General features: G+C 47.4%; 1 protein-coding gene across 4 annotated transcripts in view; it reads left to right on the plus strand.

The window, feature by feature from the left end:
* Positions 1-24965, plus strand: part of INF2 (inverted formin 2) — an 80005-nt gene that overhangs the window by 20389 nt on the left and 34651 nt on the right. For all 4 annotated transcript variants that reach the window (XM_027830148.3, XM_037901053.2, XM_037901054.2 and 1 more), the window contains exon 2: positions 24156-24564. In XM_027830148.3, coding sequence (XP_027685949.1) covers positions 24168-24564 — 397 coding nt within the window. In that variant the 5' untranslated portion in view covers positions 24156-24167. The remainder of the gene's footprint in view (positions 1-24155; positions 24565-24965) is intronic.

The following is a 24965-nucleotide window of genomic DNA, read 5'->3' on the forward strand; positions in this document are numbered from 1 at the left end:
AAATTGGTGTGTTTCTATAAGTCATTTTATACCAGCTGAGGATCTGGTCCTTCATGGAATATGAGACAGATGTTTGCAGTATGAGATCAGCAGAGTTTATACTATGCTCCAATTTCTGACTTTTATCAAAAAGAAAAGGAGGACTTGTGGCACCTTAGAGACTAACCAATTTATTTGAGCATGAGCTTTCGTGAGCTACAGCTCACTTCATCGGATGCATGCTGTGGAAATCGCACAAGACATTTTATACACAGACACCATGAAACAATGCCTCCTCCCACCCCACTCTCCTGCTGGTAATAGCTTTTCTAAAGTGATCATCAAGTTGGGCCATTTCCAGCACAAATCCAGGTTTTCTCACCCTCCGCCCTCCCACAAACAAACTCACTCTCTTGCTGGTAATAGCCCATCCAAAGTGACCACTGTCTTCACAATGCATATGATAATCAAGGTGGGCCATTTCCTGCAGAAATCCATGTTCTCTCACCCCCTCATCCCCCTCCAAAAACCACACACACAAACTCACTCTCCTGCTGGTAATAGCCTATCCAAAGTGACCACTCTCCCTACAACCTGCATGAAAATCAAAGTGGGCCATTTCCAGCACAAATCCAGGTTTTCTCACTCCCCCACCCCCATACTCACACAAACTCACTCTCCTGCTGGTAATAGCTCATCCGAAGTGACCACTCCCCCTACAATGTGCATGATAATCAAGGTGGGCCATTTCCAGCACAAATCCAGGTTTTCTCACCCCCCCCCCCCACACACAAACTCACTCTCCTGCTGGCAATAGCTCATCCAAACTGACCACTCTCCCCACACTGTGCATGGCAATCAAGGTGGGCCACTTCCAGCATAAATCCAAGTTTAACCAGAACGTCGGGGGGGGGGGGGAGGAGGAAAAAACAAGGGGAAATAGGCTACCTTGCATAATGACTTAGCCACTCCCAGTCTCTATTTAAGCCTAAATTAATAGTATCCAATTTGCAAATGAATTCCAATTCAGCAGTTTCTCGCTGGACTCTGGATTTGAAGTTTTTTTGTTGTAAGATAGCGACCTTCATGTCTGTGATTGCGTGACCAGAGAGATTGAAGTGTTCTCCGACTGGTTTGTTTGTGGGAGGGCGGAGGGTGAGAAAACCTGGATTTGTGCTGGAAATGGCCCAACTTGATGATCACTTTAGATAAGCTATTACCAGCAGGAGAGTGGGGTGGGAGGAGGCATTGTTTCATGGTGTCTGTGTATAAAATGTCTTGTGCGATTTCCACAGCATGCATCCGATGAAGTGAGCTGTAGCTCACGAAAGCTCATGCTCAAATAAATTGGTTAGTCTCTAAGGTGCCACAAGTCCTCCTTTTCTTTTTGCGAATACAGACTAACACGGCTGTTACTCTGAAACCTGACTTTTATCATTCAGCGATACGGGTTAGATAGGGGCGCAGGGGGGAATAGCACTCAAACTACAATCACAGTCCATAGCCCCAGAGTAGCTGGAGGCTTCTGCTACAATGATCAGTCAGTAGTGAAACAGTTAGTGTTACGTCCAGTGGCACCTTAAAGACTAACAGATTTAATTGGGCATAAGCTTTCATGGGTAAAAAACCCAAGAAGAAGTGGTTTTTTACGCACAAAAGCTTATGAAGTGGTTTTTTACCCATGAAAGCTTATGCCCAAATAAATCTGTTAGTCTTTAAAGTGCCACCAAACTTAACACTAACTGTTTTTGTGGATACAGACTAACAGGGCTACCCCTCTGATAGTTAGTGTTGACATTTAAATAGCCATTAGGCTTCAGTTAACACCTGGCAGTGAAATCCTAGAATATCAAGGTTGGAAGGGACCTCAGGAGGTCATCTAGTCCAACCCCCTGCTCAAAGCAGGACCAATCCACAATTTTTTTCCCCTCAGATCCCTAAATGGCCCCCTCAGGGATTGAGCTCACAACCCTGGGTTTAAGAGGCCAATGCTCAAACCACTGAGCTATCCTTCCCCTCCAAAGAAGGAAATAAACTTTTCAGTAATAGTGTGCTGTGACACTTTTGTATTTTTATGTCTGAAATGAATGGGTGCATTCCATACCTTTAAGAGCTATTGTTCCAGACTATCTCTAACTATACCTGCTCACATCTGAGAGGGTTTTGTTCGCAGGCACAAGGGGCTAGAAACTTTTTCTTTCAAAATTAGACATTAATTTCTGTAGAAGCTGATTCGACTACAAAAGAGATACGGGCATAAACGTTCAATGCATTCCAGCTCAGTCTGACTCCTATGTGCACAGAAATAACTGTAGGATTCCAATATTCATGTACCTGGCTAATATGCTCATTGTCTAAATGCTGGATATGTTTACATGATGTTTCTAGCTGCAGACTCCAGAGAAGATGTCATAGTCAGCCATCATCATCACTATAATACTCTGCACATAGATAGAGCCATTCATCCAAAGATCTAAAAGCACTCTAAGACCTGGTCTACACCTAAAAATTGGGTCAACCCAAGACCCCTGAGAGATGTAGTTAAGCCGACCTAAGCCCCAGCAACCTAAGCCTAGATGTTACGGCTGAAGAGAGTGGATTTACTACAGTGACAGAAAACCCCCTTCTATCGCTGTATCAAGTGTCTACTCTACAGCGGTGTCATTGCAGCGCTGAAGCTGTGCTACTGTATTGCTTGTAGCGTAGACAAAAACACCCCTGTATGGTAGGTATTATTTTTCGGATAGGGATGACGCAGAAAGGAATTTAAATGACATTCTGATGTGGATCAGAGAGCAAAACTGAGCCCTTCCTGTAGCTTACATGAAAGGCACGTGCTTTCTCTCCTCAGAAGCTTTATAAGAATGGTATTTACATAAACATAAACACCGACATCCTGTCAAGCTTTCTGGTACAGCGCAACTTTCAGACACATTCAGGGATTAAGCCTTTATTAGCAAAAGGTTGCTTGGCACAGAGCAAGAATGATGGAGCTTTGGAAGTGAAAGTTTACACAGCTTTTTTAAAGGAAGCTGATTTGCTTCAGTGTAAGAAAAAGACCACAAAATGCTTTGGCTTCAGCTATTAGACACATGAATTCCCTCCTCTCTGCCAATTTTACCATCCTCTTTTGCAAGGAGCAAAAATGCTACCAACGATGCTCTGTGGCACTAGTTTTCATAGCTGGTCCTGCAACAGCTTCCTGCTGAGATATTAATATAATTGTCTTAGAAAGTTACAAAAGCATTTTCCATGTTGCTGGGTAAAACAATTTCTGTTCTTCATGTGATCAAAAAATTAACTGTTAACAAGTTGCATCTTGAAATGCCAGATGGCTTAAACTTTGTTACGTGTAAATTAAAATTCTCGTGGGGGTGGGGGAGGAGAGAGAGAAGGAGTGTGCTGGGAAGAAAGGGGTGTGTGTGGAAAAGAAGGAAGGAATCAGATTATACCTAGTCGCTAGGGATAGAAGGAAGGAAGGAAGGAAGGAGTGTCTTAAGGAGTTAAGGGGTGTGTGTGCTAATGGAGCAAAGGGTGTGTGTTCCATTTGTGATCACTTTAGATAAGCTATTACCAACAGGAGAGTGGGTCTGTGTGTGGGGGGCGGGGAGGAGAAAACCTGGATTTGTGCTGGAAATGGCCCAACTTGATTATCATACACATTGTAAGGAGAGTGATCACTTTAGATAAGCTATTACCAGCAGGAGAGTGGGGTGGGGGGAGAGAAAACCTTTTGTAGTGGTAAACACCCATTTTTTCATGCTTTGTGTGTATAAAAAGATCTTCTATACTTTCCACAGTATGCATCCGATGAAGTGAGCTGTAGCTCACGAAAGCTTATGCTCAAATAAATTGGTTAGTCTCTAAGGTGCCACAAGTACTCCTTTTCTTTTTGTTTCATTTGTGTTACTTCAATCATCATCATCTTCTCCTTCTTCCAACACCAAGGTTAAGTAGGGCCGAGCTTGTTAATTTTTTGGTTTCTTGGCTTGAGTAAGTACCTAGACTGCCAGACACCTCAAGGGTGTGCAGTCCCCGCCTATTGGCTACCCATTAAGGGTACCTGGGTTGCACTGCAAGGAGGTTGGGATGGGATGTTGGGTTTGTGGACTGGTTGGTTGGTACCCCGCTCCCACTTAAGGTACCATGGGTTTGACCCTGTCAGTATTTGAGCCTCCAGCAAGATCAGCTAGCTGGAAATCCACTCACCCTTTGCAACCCTGTTCATTCAAGCGAGCTAGTTTAACACAAGCCCCTTCAAGATAACACATTTGAAGTCCTGTTAGCTAGCCAAGTTGTAGGCAGACTCTTCCAAATAGAGTGGGAGGAGATTCAGGTCCATCATAGAATCATAGAAGATTAGGGTTGGAAGAGACCTCAAGAGGTCATCTAGTCCAACCCCTGCTCAAAGCAGGACCAACACCATCATGCCTGCGGAAGTTGTTTTCAGAAAGCCTAGAGCCATAATTTATTTTTCTTTAAGTGACTAAGTAGTCTGGCATGCTGAAAAAGAAAAGGGCTCGGCCTGTTTTCTGTGGCTGGATGAGCATGGGGTTTGCATAGAGGAAAACCATATAATTAAAATTCACTTAAACAGAGTAGTATTCTGAATGCTCTCAATACGCACAGCAGGACTTAGCAGGAAAGATCTGTGCCTTTAAAAGGAGCTGCCACTGTTCTCAGTTCAGAACAAGAGGGAACAGGAGTGCTCTGGACTGAGCAGGGAACAGAGCCAAGAAAAGCAACACTTAGGGGTAAAATCCACTGATCAAGACAAGTCAAACCTTGTGGATCTCAGTGCAGAGCTTCTCCTTCCCTGCTTACCTCCCAATCCTCCAGCACAGGAAGCAGCATGGCTGGCAGTGTTGCTTTCTGTGCTGCCCTGGCTTTCTTAGCAGAGCACATGGCCCTTTCTCCCATGTGGTTCACAGATCCCAGAGTGACAGTCACCATGGCGGGTAGTTACAGCCGCCTGTAGCCACGGTGCTTTGGGCCAGCAATGTGCCGGAGGAGACTCTGATGGTTACAACGGCATAGTGCAGCACGTTACACCCAAGGGCCTGCTCCAGGTTGTGTTGTGCTGGCAAATTCCAGGCCCCTGGCCGTGGGGATTGTGGGTGGCTTGTGGGGTTGTATCCACACTCCTGTTAGACTTTCTGACATGGGGGGTTCAGACCTAGCTTTCAGGGAATGAATCAGGACCAAGAAACAAGTAGACCAAGTTCAGCCTATAACTTCCCATCCCCATCAGTTTATATAGGAGGGGTCCCAGCTGCCCTTCTACATGACTTTATTCAGCTGTGACACCCCTCCCCCCATCAGCAAGACGTAATTATTCAGAGCAGATCCTCTGCTATGTAGCTCCAGTCTCCCCAAATTCACAACCAGAAGGAAGTGTTTACTCCCCCACCCGTTACCTCCAATAGACAGTGATGAATAAACTCCCGGTGAGTCACTGGTTCATATTAAAGAGAATGTGTATTAGCAAGTACACAGAGGATTCCTAAGTATTAGTCAGAGAGGAAGAACAACGGGGTGGTTGGTTCAACAAGCTGGGTTGGATGGATTCAGAGCACACTTAGCATCGCCTAATGGCTTTGCAGAGCCCACTGCTCAAAGAGACCATCTGGCACCATGAACCACATCACCATCCTAGACAGGAGGAGGAGCTCTGTGACAGCTTGGCCTTTCCCAAGGGAGGTTCTTTACATCCTAGTATTTCTGCACGGACACTTCCCCTGCGAGCTTCCTTTTGCACGCAGGCCTAACCAGCCTTACAGAGCGAGACGTGAGATCATGACAACTGCATTGATCAGAATGGAATATTCTGGGGCTGGCTAGAGGTGCTCTGGAAGGGCAAAGACCCTAGTAGAATGTTTCCTGGAACTCAAGGGGCAGCCCACTGTATATAGCGTTCCTCACATCCCCAAGCACCTGCTGCCCGATGCTAGCAGTATGGAGTGTGGGCCTTTGGTGCACTAACCCTGCCCTGCCCAGCGCCCAGGAAGCACTAGTGTCCTCATCCTGCCTGGGTCCACACTGTGAGGGGCAGGAAGGAAGAGATGAGCCTCCTCTCTCCTTCATCCCCTCCTCCACACAGAACAAGGCAGAACTGAGTCTGGTACATTGTCTCCTTTCACAGGGAATCTCCTTGATCCAGCCAACACAGAGCTCAATTTCTTCTCCCTAGGACATGAAAAATATGTACTGCCCTGTAAAGGGGCTAAGCCAGGGCTCGACCCTCTCTGGGGCGGCGGGGAGCCACACCGGCTCACTACACACAGTTAACTTTGGGGAATTTGTCCGACCACCGGAGTCTCCCTCAGTAGCCCTTGCAGTAACTGGACTCAGCACCGTAGGACCCGGGCGCTGAGTCAGGGCGGGGCACCAAATAGTCAGTAGCTCAGGCCCTCAGGCAGGGGCTGAGCAACACAGCATGTGTGAATTAGCCTAGGCCTCCACGGACCTGGAAGAGGCGGAGACTGCCACCCACGAGTTGGGTGGCAGGGGGGATGCAGGGGCCCACCCACTCCACTGCGTCCCAGCCCGGGGCCCTAGCAGCAGCAAACAACCCGCTGCTGGGTCAGTGGGGATCCTGGCTGCAACACACTGGCATGGATTCTGGCAGAGTTACAGCCAGACTAGGGTCGGCTGCCCCCGGGCTACTTCCTAACTCCCCTCCTTCTGGTACCTGGGTCCCGGCGGTGTTCTCCGGGGGGTCCAGCACCATGGATTCCTCGGGGCAGTGGACAAGCGGCCAGCCTTGTAACTCCCCTGGAGAGCTGGCGGGGGGCAGGTCCGATAACTCCCCTGGAGAGCTGGCGCGGGGCAGGTCCGGTAACTGCCCTGGAGAGCTGGCGCGGGGCAGGTCCGGTAACTGCCCTGGAGAGCTGGCGCGGGGCAGGTCCGGTAGAGCTGGCGCGGGACAGGTCCGGTAACTCCCCTGGAGAGCTGGCGCGGGGAAGGTCCGGTAACTCCCCTGGAGAGCTGGCGCGGGGAAGGTCCAGTAACTCCCCTGGAGAGCTGGCGCGGGGAAGGTCCGGTAACTCCACTGGAGAGCTGGCGCAGGGAAGGTCCGGTAACTCCCCTGGAGAGCTGGCGCGGGGCAGGTCCGCTAACTCCCCTGGAGAGCTGGCGCGGGGCAGGTCCGGTAACTGCTGTGGAGAGCTGGCACGGGGCAGGTCCGCTAACTGCTGTGGAGAGCTGGCGCGGGGCATGTCCGGTAACTCCCCTGGAGAGCTGGCGCGGGGCAGGTCCGGTAACTCCCCTGGAGAGCTGGCGCGGGGCAGGTCCGGTAACTCCCCTGGAGAGCTGGCGCGGGGCAGGTCCGGTAACTCCCGAGAGAGCTGGCACGGGGCAGGTCCGGTAACTCCCCTGGAGAGCTGGCGCGGGGCAGGTCCGGTAACTCCCCTGGAGAGCTGGCGCGGGGCAGGTCCGGTAACTCCCCTGGAGAGCTGGCGCGGGGCAGGTCCGGTAACTCCCCTGGAGAGCTGGCGCGGGGCAGGTCCGGTAACTCCCCTGGAGAGCTGGCGCGGGGCAGGTCCGGTAACTCCCCTGGAGAGCTGGCGCGGGGCAGGTCCGGTAACTGCCCTGGAGAGCTGGCGCGGGGCAGGTCCGGTAACTGCCCTGGAGAGCTGGCGGGGGGCAGGTCCGGTAACTCCCCTGGAGAGCTGGCGCGGGGCAGGTCCGGTAACTCCCCTGGAGAGCTGGCGCGGGGCAGGTCCGGTAACTCCCGAGAGAGCTGGCACGGGGCAGGTCCGGTAACTCCCCTGGAGAGCTGGCGCGGGGCAGGTCCGGTAACTCCCCTGGAGAGCTGGCGCGGGGCAGGTCCGGTAACTCCCCTGGATAGCTGGCGCGGGGCAGGTTCGGTAACTGCTGTGGAGAGCTGGCGCGGGGCAGGTCCGGCCAGTCTTGGCGTGGTCCTGGGGCCGCGGGGTTTTCCCAGTCACAGGCTAGGCTGGCTACGTCTGGCCTCCCCAGCAGCTGGTCCTCTAGTGAGCTCTGAGGCCCCCCCCATTATACTTCCAGTTCGCGCCTTTCTACTTCCAGGTCGCCGCCTGTCCCTCTGAGGGGCGGGCTCAGAGCTTCCTGGCTCCGCCCACTCTGGTGTCTGGAGGGGCTCGACCCTCTCCAGGGCGGCAGGGAGCCACAGCGGCTCACTACATACACACACACACACACACACACACCCCAAGTCCGGCTCCCGCTCGTCGGGGCCAGACTCTTCCATCCCTCCTAGGCGGGACAGGGCAAGTCTGCGTTCGCATGGTCCTTACCAGCCCTGTGCCGGATGATTAAAGCATAGGGCTGTAAGGCCAGATACCACCGCAGTAATCGATTGTTGTTATTTTTCATTTTCGTTAACCATTGGAGGGGGACATGGTCCGTGACTAACGTAAATGGAGCCCCAAGGAAGTAATACCGCAGGGCGTCACAGGCCCACTTCACGGTGAGTGCTTCCTTCTCGATCACGGCATAGTTCTTCTCGCGAGGGAACAGTTTTCAGTTGAGGTATAGGACCGGGTGGCCATCTCCATCCACGTCCTGGGACAGGACAGCCCCGAGCCCCACCTCTGAGGCGTCGGTGTGGAGGATGAACCCCCGGTCAGAGTCCGGGCTGTATAGGACTGGCTCCTGGCAGAGACATGTCTGGAGTGTCCGGAAGGCATCTTCACAGTCTTGGGACCATTGCACCCGCCAGGGACTGTTCTTCATCAAAAGTCCTGTTAAGGGGGCTGCGATGGAAGCAAACTATGGAATGAACCGCCGATAGTAGCCGGTGAGCCCCAGGAACTGTCGTACTTGGCGTTTCATAGTAAGAGGCGGACAGACTGCCAGGGCTTGCACTTTCCCCATGAGGGGTTTCACTCGTCTTTCCCCTATGGTGTACCCAAGGTACGTGGCCTCCTGCCACCCGATGCGACACTTTTTCGGGTTGGCTGTCAGTCCCACCTGCCACAGTGATCTCAGGACCGCCGCTACGCGTTCCAGGTGGTCCTCCCAGGGGTGGCTGTATATCACGACATCATCCAAATAGGCTACCGCATAGGCTTGATGGGGTCACAACAGGCGATCCATCAGTCACTGGAAAGTTGCCGGGGCCCTGTGGAGGCCGAAAGGCATCCGGGTAAACTGGTAGAGTCCTGAGGGGGTCGCGAATGCCGTCTTCTCCTTAGAGGTGTAGTCGAGCAGGATCTGCCAGTACCTGCAGTACCCTTTACTGAGGTCGAGGGTGGTAATGAACTGGGCCTCCCCCAGGCAGCCAAGCAGTTCATCTACATGGGGCATAGGGTAGGCATCGAACCGTGAGATGGCGTTCACCCACCGGAAGTCTATACAACCACCGGATGCCATCGGGCTTGGGCACCAAGACCACTGGACTACGCCACTCACTCTGCGACGGCTCAATGACTCCTAAGGCTAGCATGGCCTGTACCTCTTCCTCCACCTCCTGTCGCATTCGGTATGGCAGCGGCCTGGTCGTCTCCCGGATTACCTTCCCCGGCTCAGTCTGGATGGAGTGATGGACCAGGGTCGTATAACCGGGTAGGGCCATAAAGGTTCTCCGGAACGCCTGTAGGAGACATTGAGCCTGCTTGCGCTGTTCCTCCGTGAGGGTATCGCCGAGCTGGGGGCTGGCAGGGTCCTCAGGCAGGGGCGCGCGGGGACCCAACTCTGGCTCTAGCGGGCAAGGGTTAATCAGCAGACCCTCCCACTCTCGCCACGGTTTCCACAAATTCACATGATACCGTTGGGTCTTCTTGCGCTAATTGGGTTGGTGGATCTTGTAGGTGACGGGCCCGACCTTCCGAGCCACCTCATAGGGTCCCTGCCAATGCGCCAGCAACTTCGACTCGCTCGATGGCAGGAGAAGCAGGACCCGATCCCCTGGTTCAAAGGCATGCACCTGCGCGTCCTGGTTATAGGTTTTGTTCCTGTATCTCCTGCGCCGCCTTCAAGTTCTCATGAGCTAGGGCTCCAGCCTGAGCGAGGTACTGCTGCAGCTGGAGGACATACTTCAGGAGGCCTTGGGTTGGAGAAGGGGACTGCTCCCATGTTTCCCATATGAGGTCCAACAGGCCCCATGGACGGCGTCCATATAGCAGCTCAAACAGGGAGAACTTTGTCGACGACTAGGGTACCTCTTGGATGACTAGCAGCAAGGGAAGGAGCAGCTGGTCCCACCGGCGTAGCTCCTTTGGGGGGAACTTCCACAACATCTCCTTTAGGGTTGTATTGAACCGTTCCACCAGCCCGTCCATCTGCGGGTGATAGACGGAGGTGCGTAATTGTTTCACCCCTAGGAGCTCGCATACCTGCTGCAACAACCGGGAGGTGAAATTGGTGCCTCGGTCTGTTAAGATTTCCCGGGGCAGGCCCACTCGAGCAAAGGTCTTCACCAGTTCACCAACGATGGTCCGGGCAGTGGTGCTCCGCAATGGCACGGCCTCCAGGAACCGGGTGGCATAGTCAACGATGACCAAGTCAACGATGACCTGAAGGACTTTTCGGGAGCGGGCCCACCAGGCCCATGGCCACTTGCTTGAATGGCATCTCCACTATGGGCATGGGAACTAGAGGGGCCCTGGGTACTCGCGGGGGAGTGGCCAACTGGCACTCCGGGCAGGAGTACAATAGTCTCTCACCTCCCGGTGAACACTGGGCCAGAAGAACCGCGTCAAAATCTGGGCAAGGGTCTTTGCATGGCCTAAGTGCCCAGCAGTGGGGATGTCGTGCGCAAGCTTCATCACGGCCCGTCGGTGACACTGCGGTACCAGCAACTGCGTTCATGCTTCCTTCGTGCGGGGATCATTTACCTGCTAATCTATCCTTGTGGTCAGGAGATACAAGGAAAATGAGGAGCTCTTTAAAGATGAGGCTAAATGAACTTAAAGAACTACTGGTGCTTCACAGAAAATATGGAAAGACAGTCTATTTATAACATCTCACCAATGCTATCTGTATGAACACGTTTATCACATCATCGGTATAATGGTACCATCTTTTCCTCTCTGTTTGTTTTTTCCCATTTATATAGCACATTTTTGGATATTTATTCCCTTCTTTTTATGACTAAAGATGTTTCCACAATAATAAGCACTTTCTTCCTTATGGAAAGAGTTTATTCTCCTGATAATAAATTGCAGTTAAAGATGAGAGTTTATTTTAATCAATCCAGACTTTTCAGCCTAATGCACAACCACGAGCCTTTATTCTTTTCAGATGCACCTGTTTGGAGTTGTGCTGGGCACGTCTTCTCTGCAGATCTGTTTAGTGCAGGTGGTGAGGAAGGCAAAGTGCTGATAAACAGGAAGCTGTAATCAGGATTTCCTGTCTGTGCTTGGAGCTGGTTTAGCTTCAGATATTAACTTGAAAATATACCAAAAAGGCAGCACAATTCTGTTATCTTCAGACTTTTATGGATGATTTTAAATTGATTTTATAACAACAATGTATTTTGATTAGGGCTGTCGATTAATTGCAGTTAACTCGCGATTAACTCAAAGAAATTAATCACAGTTAAAAAAATTAATTTTGATTAATTGCAGTTTTAATCACACTGTTAAACAATAGAATACCAATTGAAATTTATTAAATATTTTGGATGTTTTTCTACATTTTCATATATATTGTATTCTCTATTGTAATTGAAATCAAAGTGTATGTTATTTTTTATTACAAATATTTGCACTGTAAAAATGATAAACAAAAGAAATAGTACTTTTCAGTTCACCTCATACAAGTACTATAGTGCAATCTCTTTGTCGTGAACGTGCAATTTACAAATATAGATTTTTTTTTGTCACATAACTGCACTCAAAAACAAAACAATGTAAAACGTCAGTCTACAAGCCCACTCAGTCCTATTTCTTGTTCAGCCAATCGCTAAGACAAACAAGGTTGTTTACATTTATAGGAGATACTGCTGCCTGCTTCTTGTTTACAATGTTAACTGAAAGTAGAACAGGCATTCATTTACATGGCCCTTTTGTAACTGGCATTGCAAGGTATTTACGTGCTAGATATGCTAAACATTCGTATGCCCCTTCGGCCACCATTCCAGAGGACATGCTTCCATGCTGATGATGCTTGTTTAAAAAATAATGTGTTAATTAAATTTCTGACTGAACTCCTTGGGGGAGAATTGTATGTCCCCTGCTCTGTTTTACCCGCATTCTGCCATGTCTTTCATGTTATAGCAGTCTCGGATAATGACCCAGCACATGTTGTTCATTTTAAGAACACTTTCACTGCAGATTTGACAAAACACAAAGAAGGTTATGAAGATAGCTACAGCACTCGACCCAAGGTTTAAGAATCTGAAGTGCTTTCCAAAATCTGAGAGGGACAAGGTGTGGAGCTTGTTTTCAGAAGTCTTAAAAGAGCAACACTCCAATGCAGAAACTACAGAACCCAAACCACCAAAAAAGAAAATCAACCTTCTGCTGGTGGCATATGACTCAGATAATGAAAATGAACATGCATTGGTCTGCACTGCTTTGGATAGTTATCGAGCAGAACCCATCATCAGCATTGATGCATGTCCCCTGGAATGGTGGTTGAAGCATGAAGGGACAAATGAATCTTTAGCACATCTGGCACATAAATATCTTGTGATGCCAGCTACAACAGTGCCATGAGAACGCCTGTTCTCACTTTCAGGTGACATTGTAAACAAGAAGCGGGCAGCATTATCTCTTGCAAATGTAAATAAAATTGTTTGTCTGAGCAATTGGCTGAACAAGAAGTATGACTGAGTGGACTTGCAGGCACTAAAGTTTTACATTCTTTTATTTTTGAATGCAGGTTTTTTTGTATATAATTCTACATTTGTAAGTTCAACTTTCATGATAAAGAGATTGCACTACAGTACTTGTATTAGGTGAATAGAAAAATACTATTTCTTATGTTTTTTCACAGTGCAAATACTTGTAATCAAAAATAAATATAAAGTGAGCAATGTACACTTTGTATTCTGTGTTGTAATTGAAATCAATATATTTGAAAATGTAGGAAACATCCAAAAATATTTAAATAAATGGTATTCTGTTATTGTTTAACAGTGTGGTTAATCACAGGTTTCAGAGTAGCAGCCGTGTGAGTCTGTATCCGCAAAAAGAACAGGAGTACTTCTGGCACCTCAGAGACTAACCAATTTATTAGAGCATAATCTTTTGTGGCTACAGCCCACTTCATCGGATGCACAGAATGGAACATATAGTAAGAAGATATATATATTCATACAGGTAAGTTGGAAGTTGCCATATAAACTGTGAGAGGCTAATTAGTTAAGATGAGCTATTATCAGCAGGAGAAAAAAACTTTTATAGTGATAATCAAGATGGCTCATTTAGACAGTTGACAAGAAGGTGTGAGGATACTTAATTTAGGGAATAGATTCAATATGTGTAATGACCCAGCCACTCCCAGTCTCTATTCAAACCCAAGTTAATGGTATCTAGTTTGCATATTAATTCAAGCTCAGCAGTTTCTCGCTGGGGTCTGTTTTTGAAGCTTTTCTGTTGCAAAATTGCTACCCTTAAATCTTTTACTAAGTGGCCAGAGAGGTTGAAGTGTTCTCCTACCGGTTTTTGAATGTTATGATTCCTGATGTCAGATTTGTGCCCATTTATTCTTTTGCATAGAGACTGTCTGTTTTGGCCAATGTACATGGCAGAGGGGCATTGCTGGCACATGATGGCATATATCACATAGATAGATGTGCAGGTGAATGAGCCCCTGATGGCGTGGCTAATGTGGTTAGGTCCTATGATTGTGTCACTTGAATAAATACGTGGACAGAGTTGGCATCGGGCTTTGTTGCAAGGATAGGTTCCTGGGTTAGTGTTTTTGTTGTGTGGTGTGTGGTTGCTGGAGAGTATTTGCTTCAGATTAGGGGGCTGTCTGTAAGCGAAGAGTGGTCTGTCTCCCAAGATCTGTGAGAGTGAGGGATCATTTTTCAGGATAGGTTGTAAATCTTTGATGATGCGCTGGAGAGGTTTTAGTTGGGGGCTGAAGGTGACAGCTAGTGGTGTTCTGTTATTTTCTTTGTTGGGCCTGTCCTGTAGTAGCTGACTTAGAACAACGCTTCCTTAGCTCTCGTCCCCTAACACCCCTGCTCTACTTGCGCTACATTGATGACATCTTCATCATCTGGACCCAAGGAAAAGAAGCCCTTGAGGAATTCCACCATGATTTCAACAATTTCCATCCCACCATCAACCTCAGCCTAGACCAATCCACACAAGCGGTCCATTTCCTGGACACTACTGTGCTAATAAGCGATGATCACATAAACACCACACTATACCGGAAACCTACTGACAGCTTTACTTACCTACATGCCTCCAGCTTCCATCTAGGACACACCACACAATCCATTGTCTACAGCCAAGCTCTAAGATACCAAATTTGCTCCAATCCCTCAGACAGAGACAAACACCTACAAGATCTCTATCAAGCATTCTAAAAACTACAATACCCACCTGCTGAAGTGAAAAAACAGATTGACAGAGCCAGAAGAGTACCCAGAAGTCACCTACTACAGGACAGGCCCAACAAAGAAAATAACAGAACGCCACTAGCTGTCACCTTCAGCCCCCAACTAAAACCTCTCCAGCACATCATCAAAGATTTACAACCTGTCCTGAAAAATGATCCCTCATTCTCACAGATCTTGGGAGACAGACCAATCCTCACTTACAGGCAGCCCCCCAACCTAAAGCAAATACTCTCCAGCAACCACATACCACACAACAGAACCACTAACCCAGGAACCTAGCCTTGCAACAAAGCCCGATGCCAGCTCTGTCCACATATTTATTCAAGTGACACCATCATAGGACCTAATCACATTAGCCATGCCATCAGGGGCTCATTCACCTGCACATCTACCTATGTGATATATGCCATTATATGCCAGCAATGCCCCTCTGCCATGTACATTGGCCAAACCAGACAGTCTCTATGCAAAAGAATAAATGAACACAAATCTGATGTCAGGAATCATAACATTCAAAAACTGGTAGGAGAACACTTCAACCTCTCTGGCCACTTAGTAAAAAATTTAAGGGTAGCAATTTTGCAACAGAAAAGCTTCAAAAACAGACCCCAACGAGAAACTGCTGAATTTGAATTAATATGCAAACTAGATACCATTAACTTGGGTTTGAATAGAGACTGGGAGTGGCTGGGTCATTACACATATAGAATCTATTCCCTAAGTTAAGTATCCTCACACCTTCTTGTCAACTGTCTAAATGGGCCATCTTGATTATCACTACAAAAGTTTTTTCTCCTGCTGATAATAGTTCATCTTAACTAATTAGCCTCTCACAGTTTGTATGGCAACTTCCAACTTATCTGTATGTGTGTGTATATATATATATATATATCTTCTTACTATATGTTTCATTCTATGCATCCGATGAAGTGGGCTGTAGCCCACAAAAGCTTATGCTCTAATAAATTGGTTAGTCTCTAAGGTGCCAGAAGTACTCCTGTTTTTTTAGTGTGATTAATCGTGATTAATTTTTTTAATCGCTTGACAGCCCTAATTGTGATAGCTAAAAGTAAAAATATTAAAAAAAACAGCATTAATTTCCAGGCTTACTATCAAAGGGTTTAGTGCTGTGCGAAGAACAGAAAAACTATTTAGCCCCGCTCTAAAAGAAAGTAATATTAACAGAGAAAGAGGAGGGTGTAGAGAATCTGCGGTTGCTTCTGCTGCCTGGAGGCTGAACGGCACAGAACTGCAGTCAGCCCCTCTGTGGAGTCAGAGAAAGGATTTCATTCCCTCAGCCCTGTGGAGATCTCCAGTGCAAAGCTTATGTTCCAGGCTTTGCACAGGGTAGGAGCTTTGGCTCTGCACTGTATATACAGGGTTAAATCTTGAAGCCCTGGTTCAAGCAAAACTCCCATTAAAGTCAATGGCACAGATTCTTCTCTCCTTTGACAGCAGTTTTACCCCACTGTAATTTCATTGACTTCAGTGAAGGAATATGTTTTGATTTACACTGGAGCAAGGAAGAGGAGAGTCAGACTCTGTGAGTTAGGACAGAGGAAGGACTGTACAGTTTGAGCCTGCCCTACACATGTATGTTTGTCCTAAAAAAGGAAATTATCAATCACATTTTGTACACATGCTGCATTTTACTGAAATATTTCAGAGTAACAGCCGTGTTAGTCTGTATTCGCAAAAAGAAAAGGAGTACTTGTGGCAGCTTAGAGACTAACCAATTTATTTGAGCATAAGCTTTCGTGAGCTACAGCTCACTTCATCGGATGCATACTGTGGAAAGTGTAGAAGATCTTTTTATACACACAAAGCATGAAAAAATACCTCCCCCAACCCCACTCTCCTGCTGGTAATAGCTTATCTAAAGTGACCACTCTCTTTACAATGTGTATGATAATCAAGGTGGGCCATTTCCAGCACAAATCCAGGGTTTAACAAGAACGTCTGGGGGGGAGGGGTAGGAAAAAACAAGAGGAAATAGGTTACCTTGCATAATGACTTAGCCACTCCCAGTCTCTATTCAAGCCTAAGTTAATTGTATCCAATTTGCAAATGAATTCCAATTCAGCAGTCTCTTGCTGGAGTCTGGATTTGAAGTTTTTTTGTTCTAATATCGCAACTTTCATGTCTGTAATCGCGTGACCAGAGAGATTGAAGTGTTCTCCGACTGGTTTATGAATGTTATAATTCTTGACACCTGATTTGTGTCCATTTATTCTTTTACGTAGAGACTGTCCAGTTTGACCAATGTACATGGCAGAGGGGCATTGCTGGCACATGATGGCATATATCACATTGGTAGATGTGCAGGTGAACGAGCCTCTGATAGTGTGGCTGATGTTATTAGGCCCTGTGATGGTATCCCCTAAATAGATATGTGGGCACAGTTGGCAACGGGCTTTGTTGCAAGGCTAGGTTCCTGGGTTAGTGGTTCTGTTGTGTGGTATGTGGTTGCTGGTGAGTATTCGCTTCAGGTTGGGGGGCTGTCTGTAGGCATGTAGGTAGGAATAGCGGTCAGTAGGTTTCCAGTATAGGGTGGTGTTTATGTGACCATCGTTTATTAGCACTGTAGTGTCCAGGAAGTGGATCTTTTCATGCTTTGTGTGTATAAAAAGATCTTCTACACTTTCCACAGTATGCATCCGATGAAGTGAGCTGTAGCTCACGAAAGCTTATGCTCAAATAAATTGGTTAGTCTCTAAGGTGCCACAAGTACTCCTTTTCTTTTTACTGAAATATAGGAATGAGAATACAATACGAGTTTTCACTTTCAGCTGAGGATCTCAAAGCACTTTACAGGTGCTTAGGAATTAAATCTCAAAACACCCCAATGAGTTGGGAACATATTATGGTCATTTTACAGGAAGAGAAACTGAGAATCAGAAAGATCACTGACTCAGCCACAGACACACAGAGCAAGGAACAGGACTCCTTATTGCTAGCCTCTGCTTTGGTCATTAGACCATTCTTTCCTCCCAGGAGAAATGCTATGTGCAGAACTAGACGTAGACAAACATTAAGGTGTGGGTAGCAATTACTGGTGCCAAGACAAAGTTGCACATATAACAGTTTGAATTCTTCCAATGGTTTCACACACCTTAGCTCCAAAGCCATTCCTCACGCCCTTCCCCACCCAAAGAGACACTGCAGCAGGAAATGTGCTTGAGGAAAACAATTGCCCATTAACATTGCTCTGCAGGCAGAGGAGGCAGTCTTGCTTTTATCTGCTTCGATATAAAACACTGACATCATCTGGCAATAGGGAGAGGTGCTTTTATTTATTTACTTCCCTTAGCCGCCTCCTCCTCCTGTAAAGCTAGAGGGCCCTGCCTGCAGTGAGCACCTGGTCTAGAGCTCATTGAAGTCAGCGAGCCGGATCTGGCCTTCTCATGGGCTTGGCATCGGACCCTGGAAGGAGTGTGGTTTTCATGCAGAGCATAGGGCAGGATTTGAGGCACATGGGAAATGGGTTTGCTGCATCCCTGCCTGCATCAGAGCCCTGCTTCCTGGGGAGTTCCTTTGCAGGAAGAGAACAGGCAGTGACAATAAATCCACTGTGCAGCAACGCCACTGGTAAGAGGGCTACTTCTGCCTCAGGGCTCTAGCAGGGACTGCATATAGCTCCACAGCTTTTGGGGTGAGGGAGGATTTTTTTTCTTCCCCTCCCCCACAGATCACTGCTTTGTGCCAAGCCCAGCTTCTTGTACTTAGTACAGCAGGAGAGAAGCTTCATCCCAGTGAATTTAATGAGGCTTTTGCCCAAGTTAGGACTACTGCAGAATTCAGTTGTTAATGACAGATCATAAAAGTCTGGCTGCACTTGGAATGGATTTTTGGTTTGTGTATTTTTTAGCTATCCAGTACACGCCTAAATGGCTCATTCGCTGCTTCACATTTTCCATTGTTAGTGTAATTTTTTCAGTCAAACAGAATTGAGAGTGAAGGGGACGCAGACTAAGTGGTGCTGAAATTTTCTCTGTAGCTTCAATAAACATTTGATATCAGGAACTTTTTCTGTAAAACTCCCCACAGTGACACCACCCCTTTTGACCCCTCACCCAGTTTTAAATCGGTACCCATTGACTTTAGTGTGGCTGGCAAACCTGCATGATCAGAGCTATTTTCTTTTTGAAAATAGCAGTCAATTCAAATGCAAAAGTTCTGAAAAGCTAAAGCAGTTACAAGTCTAGTACATTCCATTCCGATGACACATCCGTACTGCAAGGAGACACACTTTAAAGCAACAGCTCCACACCTTAAATGCCTGTGGCTGGTGAATAGACACATATATGCATAGGTTTCCAAAGCCTCCTAACCCTAAACTAAACGGTGATGGAGGAAGGGGGGGAAGGGAAGGAAGGGGAGGGTAAATAAAGTTCCCTCTGAATCTGAAAACCTGGCTGTATGTACAACAGCATAATGGACACAGGGGTAATCACTGCTATTGTCCCAGACATTGAAAAATCACAAGTCAGGCACCAGAAAATCGTGAGATTGGCTTTAAAACCACAACACTATTTTGGAACAATTATAAATATGGGTTTCTTTTCATTTGTCTTCTGAAGCTTTTGATACACTCAGTTCATGCTTTCAAACTTTTCTCCACAACCAGAAGGGCTAGAAACTTACTGCTTCAGTGGGGTTATTTTAATGGAAGCTGAGATTCTTGTATAATCACTTGACTTCAGGAGTTGGGACTTTAAGAAAAAACCTCAAATATTGCAAGACATGATAAAAATCACAGGAATTGGCGGTCCTGGGTTACTGTTATAGTTCAGCCATTTGCTCATGGGATTGCTGTTTCTAGCTGCCCTGCAGTTTACGTGTGGCCTGTGCTGCAGAACATTAGAGAGTGAGGATCCAAAACGCTAATTACTGTAACCCATGTGACTGTTTCATCCATTATTATAGAACCACTAGGCCACTGTTGTCCTGCCTTTGTCAGCGGAGGGGATTAGCTCCTGGTGGACTGAAGCAGGAGCAGCATAGACAGTGGAGCTACCTTTGTGCCGTCTTCCTCTCCACTCCCATCCGTATGGAAGCCTATCTTTCGATGTTGCATTGAGTTGATGCTCTGTGGCTGAAGGGAGCTATCAGAAATTAGAACAGGAGAACTCTCTTCACATCAGTCCACCCTTCTCCTATTTTGCAGGCCTGACTCCACTAATTTACCTTGGTTTCCTTTGTCTGTATGGAATTCCTCACCCAAGAGAGGTGGGATTCTGGGAGCTGTAGAGATTCCCTGGCAGCACAGCGGTGTTCTTAAGGGAGCTGGCGGGAGGGGAGGTGCTCCAGGAGGCCAGGTGAGGAACCAGAAGCCAGCAGAGCATTGAGGCTCAGGGCCTCTGTGTGGAGGGCTCTAGTCTCTGAGATCGGCTGAGTTTAGGGACTGAACCCTGGCCTCTGCTGGTTCAATTGCTCCTGACCTCCAGGAGCAATGCCAGAGAAACTCTATAAGGCAAATTTTGGAGCTTGTAGCGACCTAGATGGATAATTCCCTTATTATTTTGATTTGAACTGTCCTGTTAAAATGCAGCATAATGACATAAACCCGCTTGACAGGCTGTCAAGAGTGACTTGACTCTAGTTTGACATTTCTTTCAATCCCTGTGCCTCCTTGCTGCAAATAGAATGCCTGTTGCAGACTAGGCCCTCATAGTAGAGGGGCCTTAAAATGAGGTACCTCATAAGATGTACTGCTGTTATAATAGCTTCACACCTCAGTTCTTCTGCACACAACCCATCACACTTTCACATATGCAGGGCCGGATTAAGACCTTTAGAGGCCCTAAGCACTGAAAAGATTATGGTGCCCCCCCCCATATGTAATTCAAAATAAAAACAATACACCTCTACCCCGATATAACGCAACCCGATATAACACGAATTCGGATAAAATGCGGTAAAGCAGCACTCCACGGGGGCGGGGCTGCGAGCTCCGGTGGATCAAGCAAGTTCGATATAACGCGGTTTCACCTATAACGCGGTAAGATTTTTTTCCTCCCGAGGACAGCGTTATATTGGGGTAGAGGTGTACTATACCGTAAAATAAAATTTTATTTTTCGAAATGACACAAAACTTACATGTATGCTGAAATTAAAATAGCTTCTTTCTAGATTTTCTGATTGCAAAATTCTGGATAAGTTCATCGAAGCTGACTCGACGAAGCATGTCCGCTTCCATACACAATAGGAAAAGCGAATCAAGTCTGTCCTGACACATTGTTGTTCTCTGAGGGTTTTTTATTCTTTTCAGCTGAGAAAAGATTTTTCCCATGATGACTACTTCGATGCTTTTTTTGAAATATCAAATTTTTTCAAAAAAAAAATCTCTTTTTTTTGGTGCCCCCTGCTTTGCTGGTGCCCTCAGCACGTGCTTAGTCTGCCTATTGGGTAATCCAGTCCTGCACATATGATATGCAAATAGCACATTTTGCAAGTGATGTCCTATTAGAATGGAAGAGGAAGACATTAGGAGGCTGTTACCAAATTAACCTCCACATCAATCAAAAGGAAACAAAAGAAAAGAAAACATTTGTGCTAGGATGTGCTTAGGAATAGGATCTGATCAAACTGAGTTAAAGAGCATGTTCTGAACACTTAGAAATTTTAAAACAGTTCAGCTATGGTGAGATCTAAAAAAACAGTTAAAAGGAAACTCTCAGATGCCATAATCGCATATTTTTAAACATATTATTAATTATACATGTCTGGAAATAAAGCCAGAGATTTGTGCAACTAAAAGAATTTTTAGAAAACTAATTTACTCTCCATTGTTTATGAATGCATGAACAGACAGACAGAGGATAGGTCTTTGTCAGTTGTTTACATTGCGTATTTGGTTTAGCTTGAACAATGAAGACAGGTTTATCAGGCTGACTGTTCTTTCTGGCAAGGAAGCATGAACCTTTCAGGGTTAAAGATTTTGAAAATCTTCAGTTGATGTTCACAACCCCCCCCCACCCCCCCTGTAATTTAAACCATGGGGCTCAGTCCTCTGCTATGTCTAATGTCTGCTGCCTGCCGCAGAGGGAGGGAAGCCGTAAAGGAAGTGGTTGCTACTCCCCGGGCCTGGGGCAGCTGAGAGCCAGTTTTGCCCTCAGCGTAGATTAGAACAGCCATGGAGTTGCCCTAAACTATCTCAAAAATACAGTGACCATCAGACCATGGTCTGCCACAGCACAGCCAGCCAGCCACACTCCCTTGCCCTAGCACATCCCCAAGAGATCCACTTTGCACCATGCAGATATTCTTCCTGCATCAGGAGAATCCCTGGCTAGCAGTTTAAGCACAATGGAGCTGTTTGTGAGTCTCAGGATTCAGCCTGTGTGTTTCCCAAGAGTGGTTCAATTAAAAAAAAAAAAAGGCAAAAGAATGTTGCTCTAGCTGAAGGGAAGCCTGTGCTAGGTGTCAGGAGGCAGGGCTGGATTTACACCTTACGTGCCCCTAGGCACAGCATCTTCCGTGCCCTCCCGCCCAGAGACCTCTCCACAGATCCCCCACCACAACTGCACAGCACCCTGCACGCCCCCACCCAGTGCTCCCCCGCCCTCAGACCCCCCCCACTGCCCAGCACCCCCCCACACAGCCCCACCACCACAACTGCCCAATGCCCCACACAGACCCAGCGCCCCAACACACACAGACCTCCCCCATCCCCCACGGGCCAGCACCCTCCACAGACCTCCCTACTGCCCAACACCCCCCCCCCAGAGCCCCCCCCCACAACTGTCCAGCGCCCCAACACACACAGACCTCCCACACCCCCACTGCCCAGCACCCCCCCCCCACAGCCCCACCACCACAACTGCCCAATGCCCCACACAGACCCCCCTACTGCCCAGCGCCCCAACACACACAGACCTCCCACACCCCCACTGTTCAGCACTCCCCACAGACCTCCCCACTGCCCAGGACCCCAACACACAGAGACCTCCCCCATCCCCCTACTGCCCAGCACCCCCACACATAGCCCCACCACCACAGCTGTCCAGTGCCCCACACAGACCCCCCTACTGCCCAGCACCCCAACACACACAGACTTCTCCCACTCCCTCACTGCCCAGCACCCCCCACAAGCCCCACACTGCCAGCGCCCCCACTCCCTCACTGCCCAGCACCCTCCCACAAACGCCCCCCAGAGACCCCCTTTCTTGTGCCCTACCCCCCAGCCGCATTCACCAGCCCCGCTGGGAGGTGACTGTTTCCGCCGAGCTGAGCTGGCAGTGCGGCCGGGGCTGGTGGGGATTGCTCTGGCCTCTCAGGAGCAGCACGATCAGCCACGCTGGAGCAGGAGTGGGGCCTGCCCAGGCTGGGCTCCCTCAGACCCACTTACCTAGCAGGGCCCCCTGCGTTGGACTGCTGAGCTCTTCCCCTGCTGCTTTGCCTTCCCTGCTGTTAGGAGCGCTCCAGCAGGGTTGTGTGGGGCCGTCTCCCCCTCAGCCGGCCCCGCACCCTGCCCGGACCTGCGAGCGGCAAACGTTGAATTTTTAGGCACCGTTAGAACTCGGGTGCCCCTAGGCATGTGCCTATTGTGCCCAACTGGAAATCCAGTCCTGTCAGGAGGAGAACTCCTTCTTCAGCACGTGTCCTTTAGAGGCAGTGTATTTAGTTTTTCATGAGAATGTTTCCATCACTCTCTCTCTGCTCCTCTTTCCACTGTCTCCTCTAAGGAGAACACGAACCCCCTAATGTCCAAAACTCATGATGCTCCATATGAGGTACAATAGCTTCACCCCTCTCCAGTACCTACCTGGCTTCATTTCTCATTCTCTTGCACCATGCTGCAATGCTGGGGTTGGAAACACCACAGGGGGATGTTTAAATCCATACACTAAACCTCTGTGTATATTGAATTAAGAAAAAATTAATAGAAACTATTATTAGCTTTTGAATTTTTCTTTGCTTTTCTTTTTTTTAAACAGTGTAGACAAATCCAACAGGAGGGCTGGTCAAATTTTTGCCATCCAAGTTATTTAATGATGGAAAATCGGGGTTTGACCAAAGATTTTTTGGGGGGTTGCAAAAACAAGGGTTTGTTTTTTGTGGAAATTTCTGATTTTTTGTCAAAACAAAAATCATCCAGCCCCCACAGTGTTTTGGTTTTCTGCCAGAATCTTTCAGTATTTGAATTTTTGCCAAAGAGTAAAGAAAATTTCTGTGGAAAATTTAGATGAAACATTTTCTGGGTGGAGGGGTAGGAGGACCCAAACATTCTTCAACCAGTTCTGTTGAACAAAACCTAGGAGATCGCCTGATTTCATCTTCTTCAAGCACACAGAGCTAAAGGAAAATACCAAGCCCACACCTGATAATACAGCACTTACACCACCATCCTTTCCATTGTGTGAAAACTAGCAAGTGGTTATTGAGTGATGTAAATTAATTACTTTTAAAACTATGGATTCCTGTTCTAATGGTTAAACCAGTCTGGACAGATTGCAGTGATTGGTTGTGATGTGGGTGGATTAAATGCAATGGTATCTTCTTTCAATAGCTGGAGGGCTACTCTTCCAGTTGATCAGAGAACCTGCTGGGCGAGACAGACCTTTAATATCTGTGATTTAAGTCTCTGATCACTATGGGAAATGCCCCTTCATTTGAGGAGATGTTGCCAAATCCAAATATTTCTCACTTTGCCTTTTCGTTCCCTTTAAAGGAGAGATTATTCATGATGTCTGTCAAGAAGGAAGGTGCCCAGAAGAAATGGGCTGCCGTAAAGGAGAAACTTGGGCCCCAAGAGACTGACCAGTCAGAGGCCAACCTGGAAAATGCAGAGCCAGAGCTATGCATTCGCCTCCTACAAATGCCCTCAGTAGTGAACTACTCTGGTCTCAAGAAGCGATTGGAGAGCAGTGATGACACCTGGATGGTCCAGTTCCTTGAGCTGAGTGGCCTAGATCTGCTCTTAGAGGCCCTGGACAGGCTGTCTGGAAGAGGAGTATCCAGGATTTCTGATGCCCTGCTTCAGCTCACCTGCATTAACTGTGTGCGAGCTCTCATGAACTCCCACAAGGGGATCGAATACATTGTCAGCAATGAAGGCTATATCAGGAAACTCTCTCAAGGTAAGAACACTTATTGTTCCTTTTAAACACACACAAGTCAGCTTCGCAATAAGGCTTCTTATTGCTTAGTCACCAGCTCCATTCTGAACATATTGTTTCACAGATAGATATTAAAGAGTTTTTTATATTTTTATCATGCTGTTTTCTTTTAAATATCATAGGGCTTTAGCAGCTTTCTCACAAGGACATTAGAGGCTATTCTTATGCCTACTCATTTAATAAAAGAGGGATTTTTTACTCTAAAAAAACCTACTGCTTTTAAATGCCACTTCCCCCAATTTTTGGCATATGGCAGAGAAGAAATATTGGACCTGTTTCCACACAGAAGTCTTTTATGTTTTGCCATCAAAGTGTAAAACATTCTCTGTCTTAGGATAACATAGGAACTACTGGTTCCTTAC

The sequence above is a fragment of the Chelonia mydas genome, chromosome 6 (assembly GCF_015237465.2).
Source record: "Chelonia mydas isolate rCheMyd1 chromosome 6, rCheMyd1.pri.v2, whole genome shotgun sequence".
Lineage (NCBI taxonomy): Eukaryota > Metazoa > Chordata > Testudines > Cheloniidae > Chelonia > Chelonia mydas.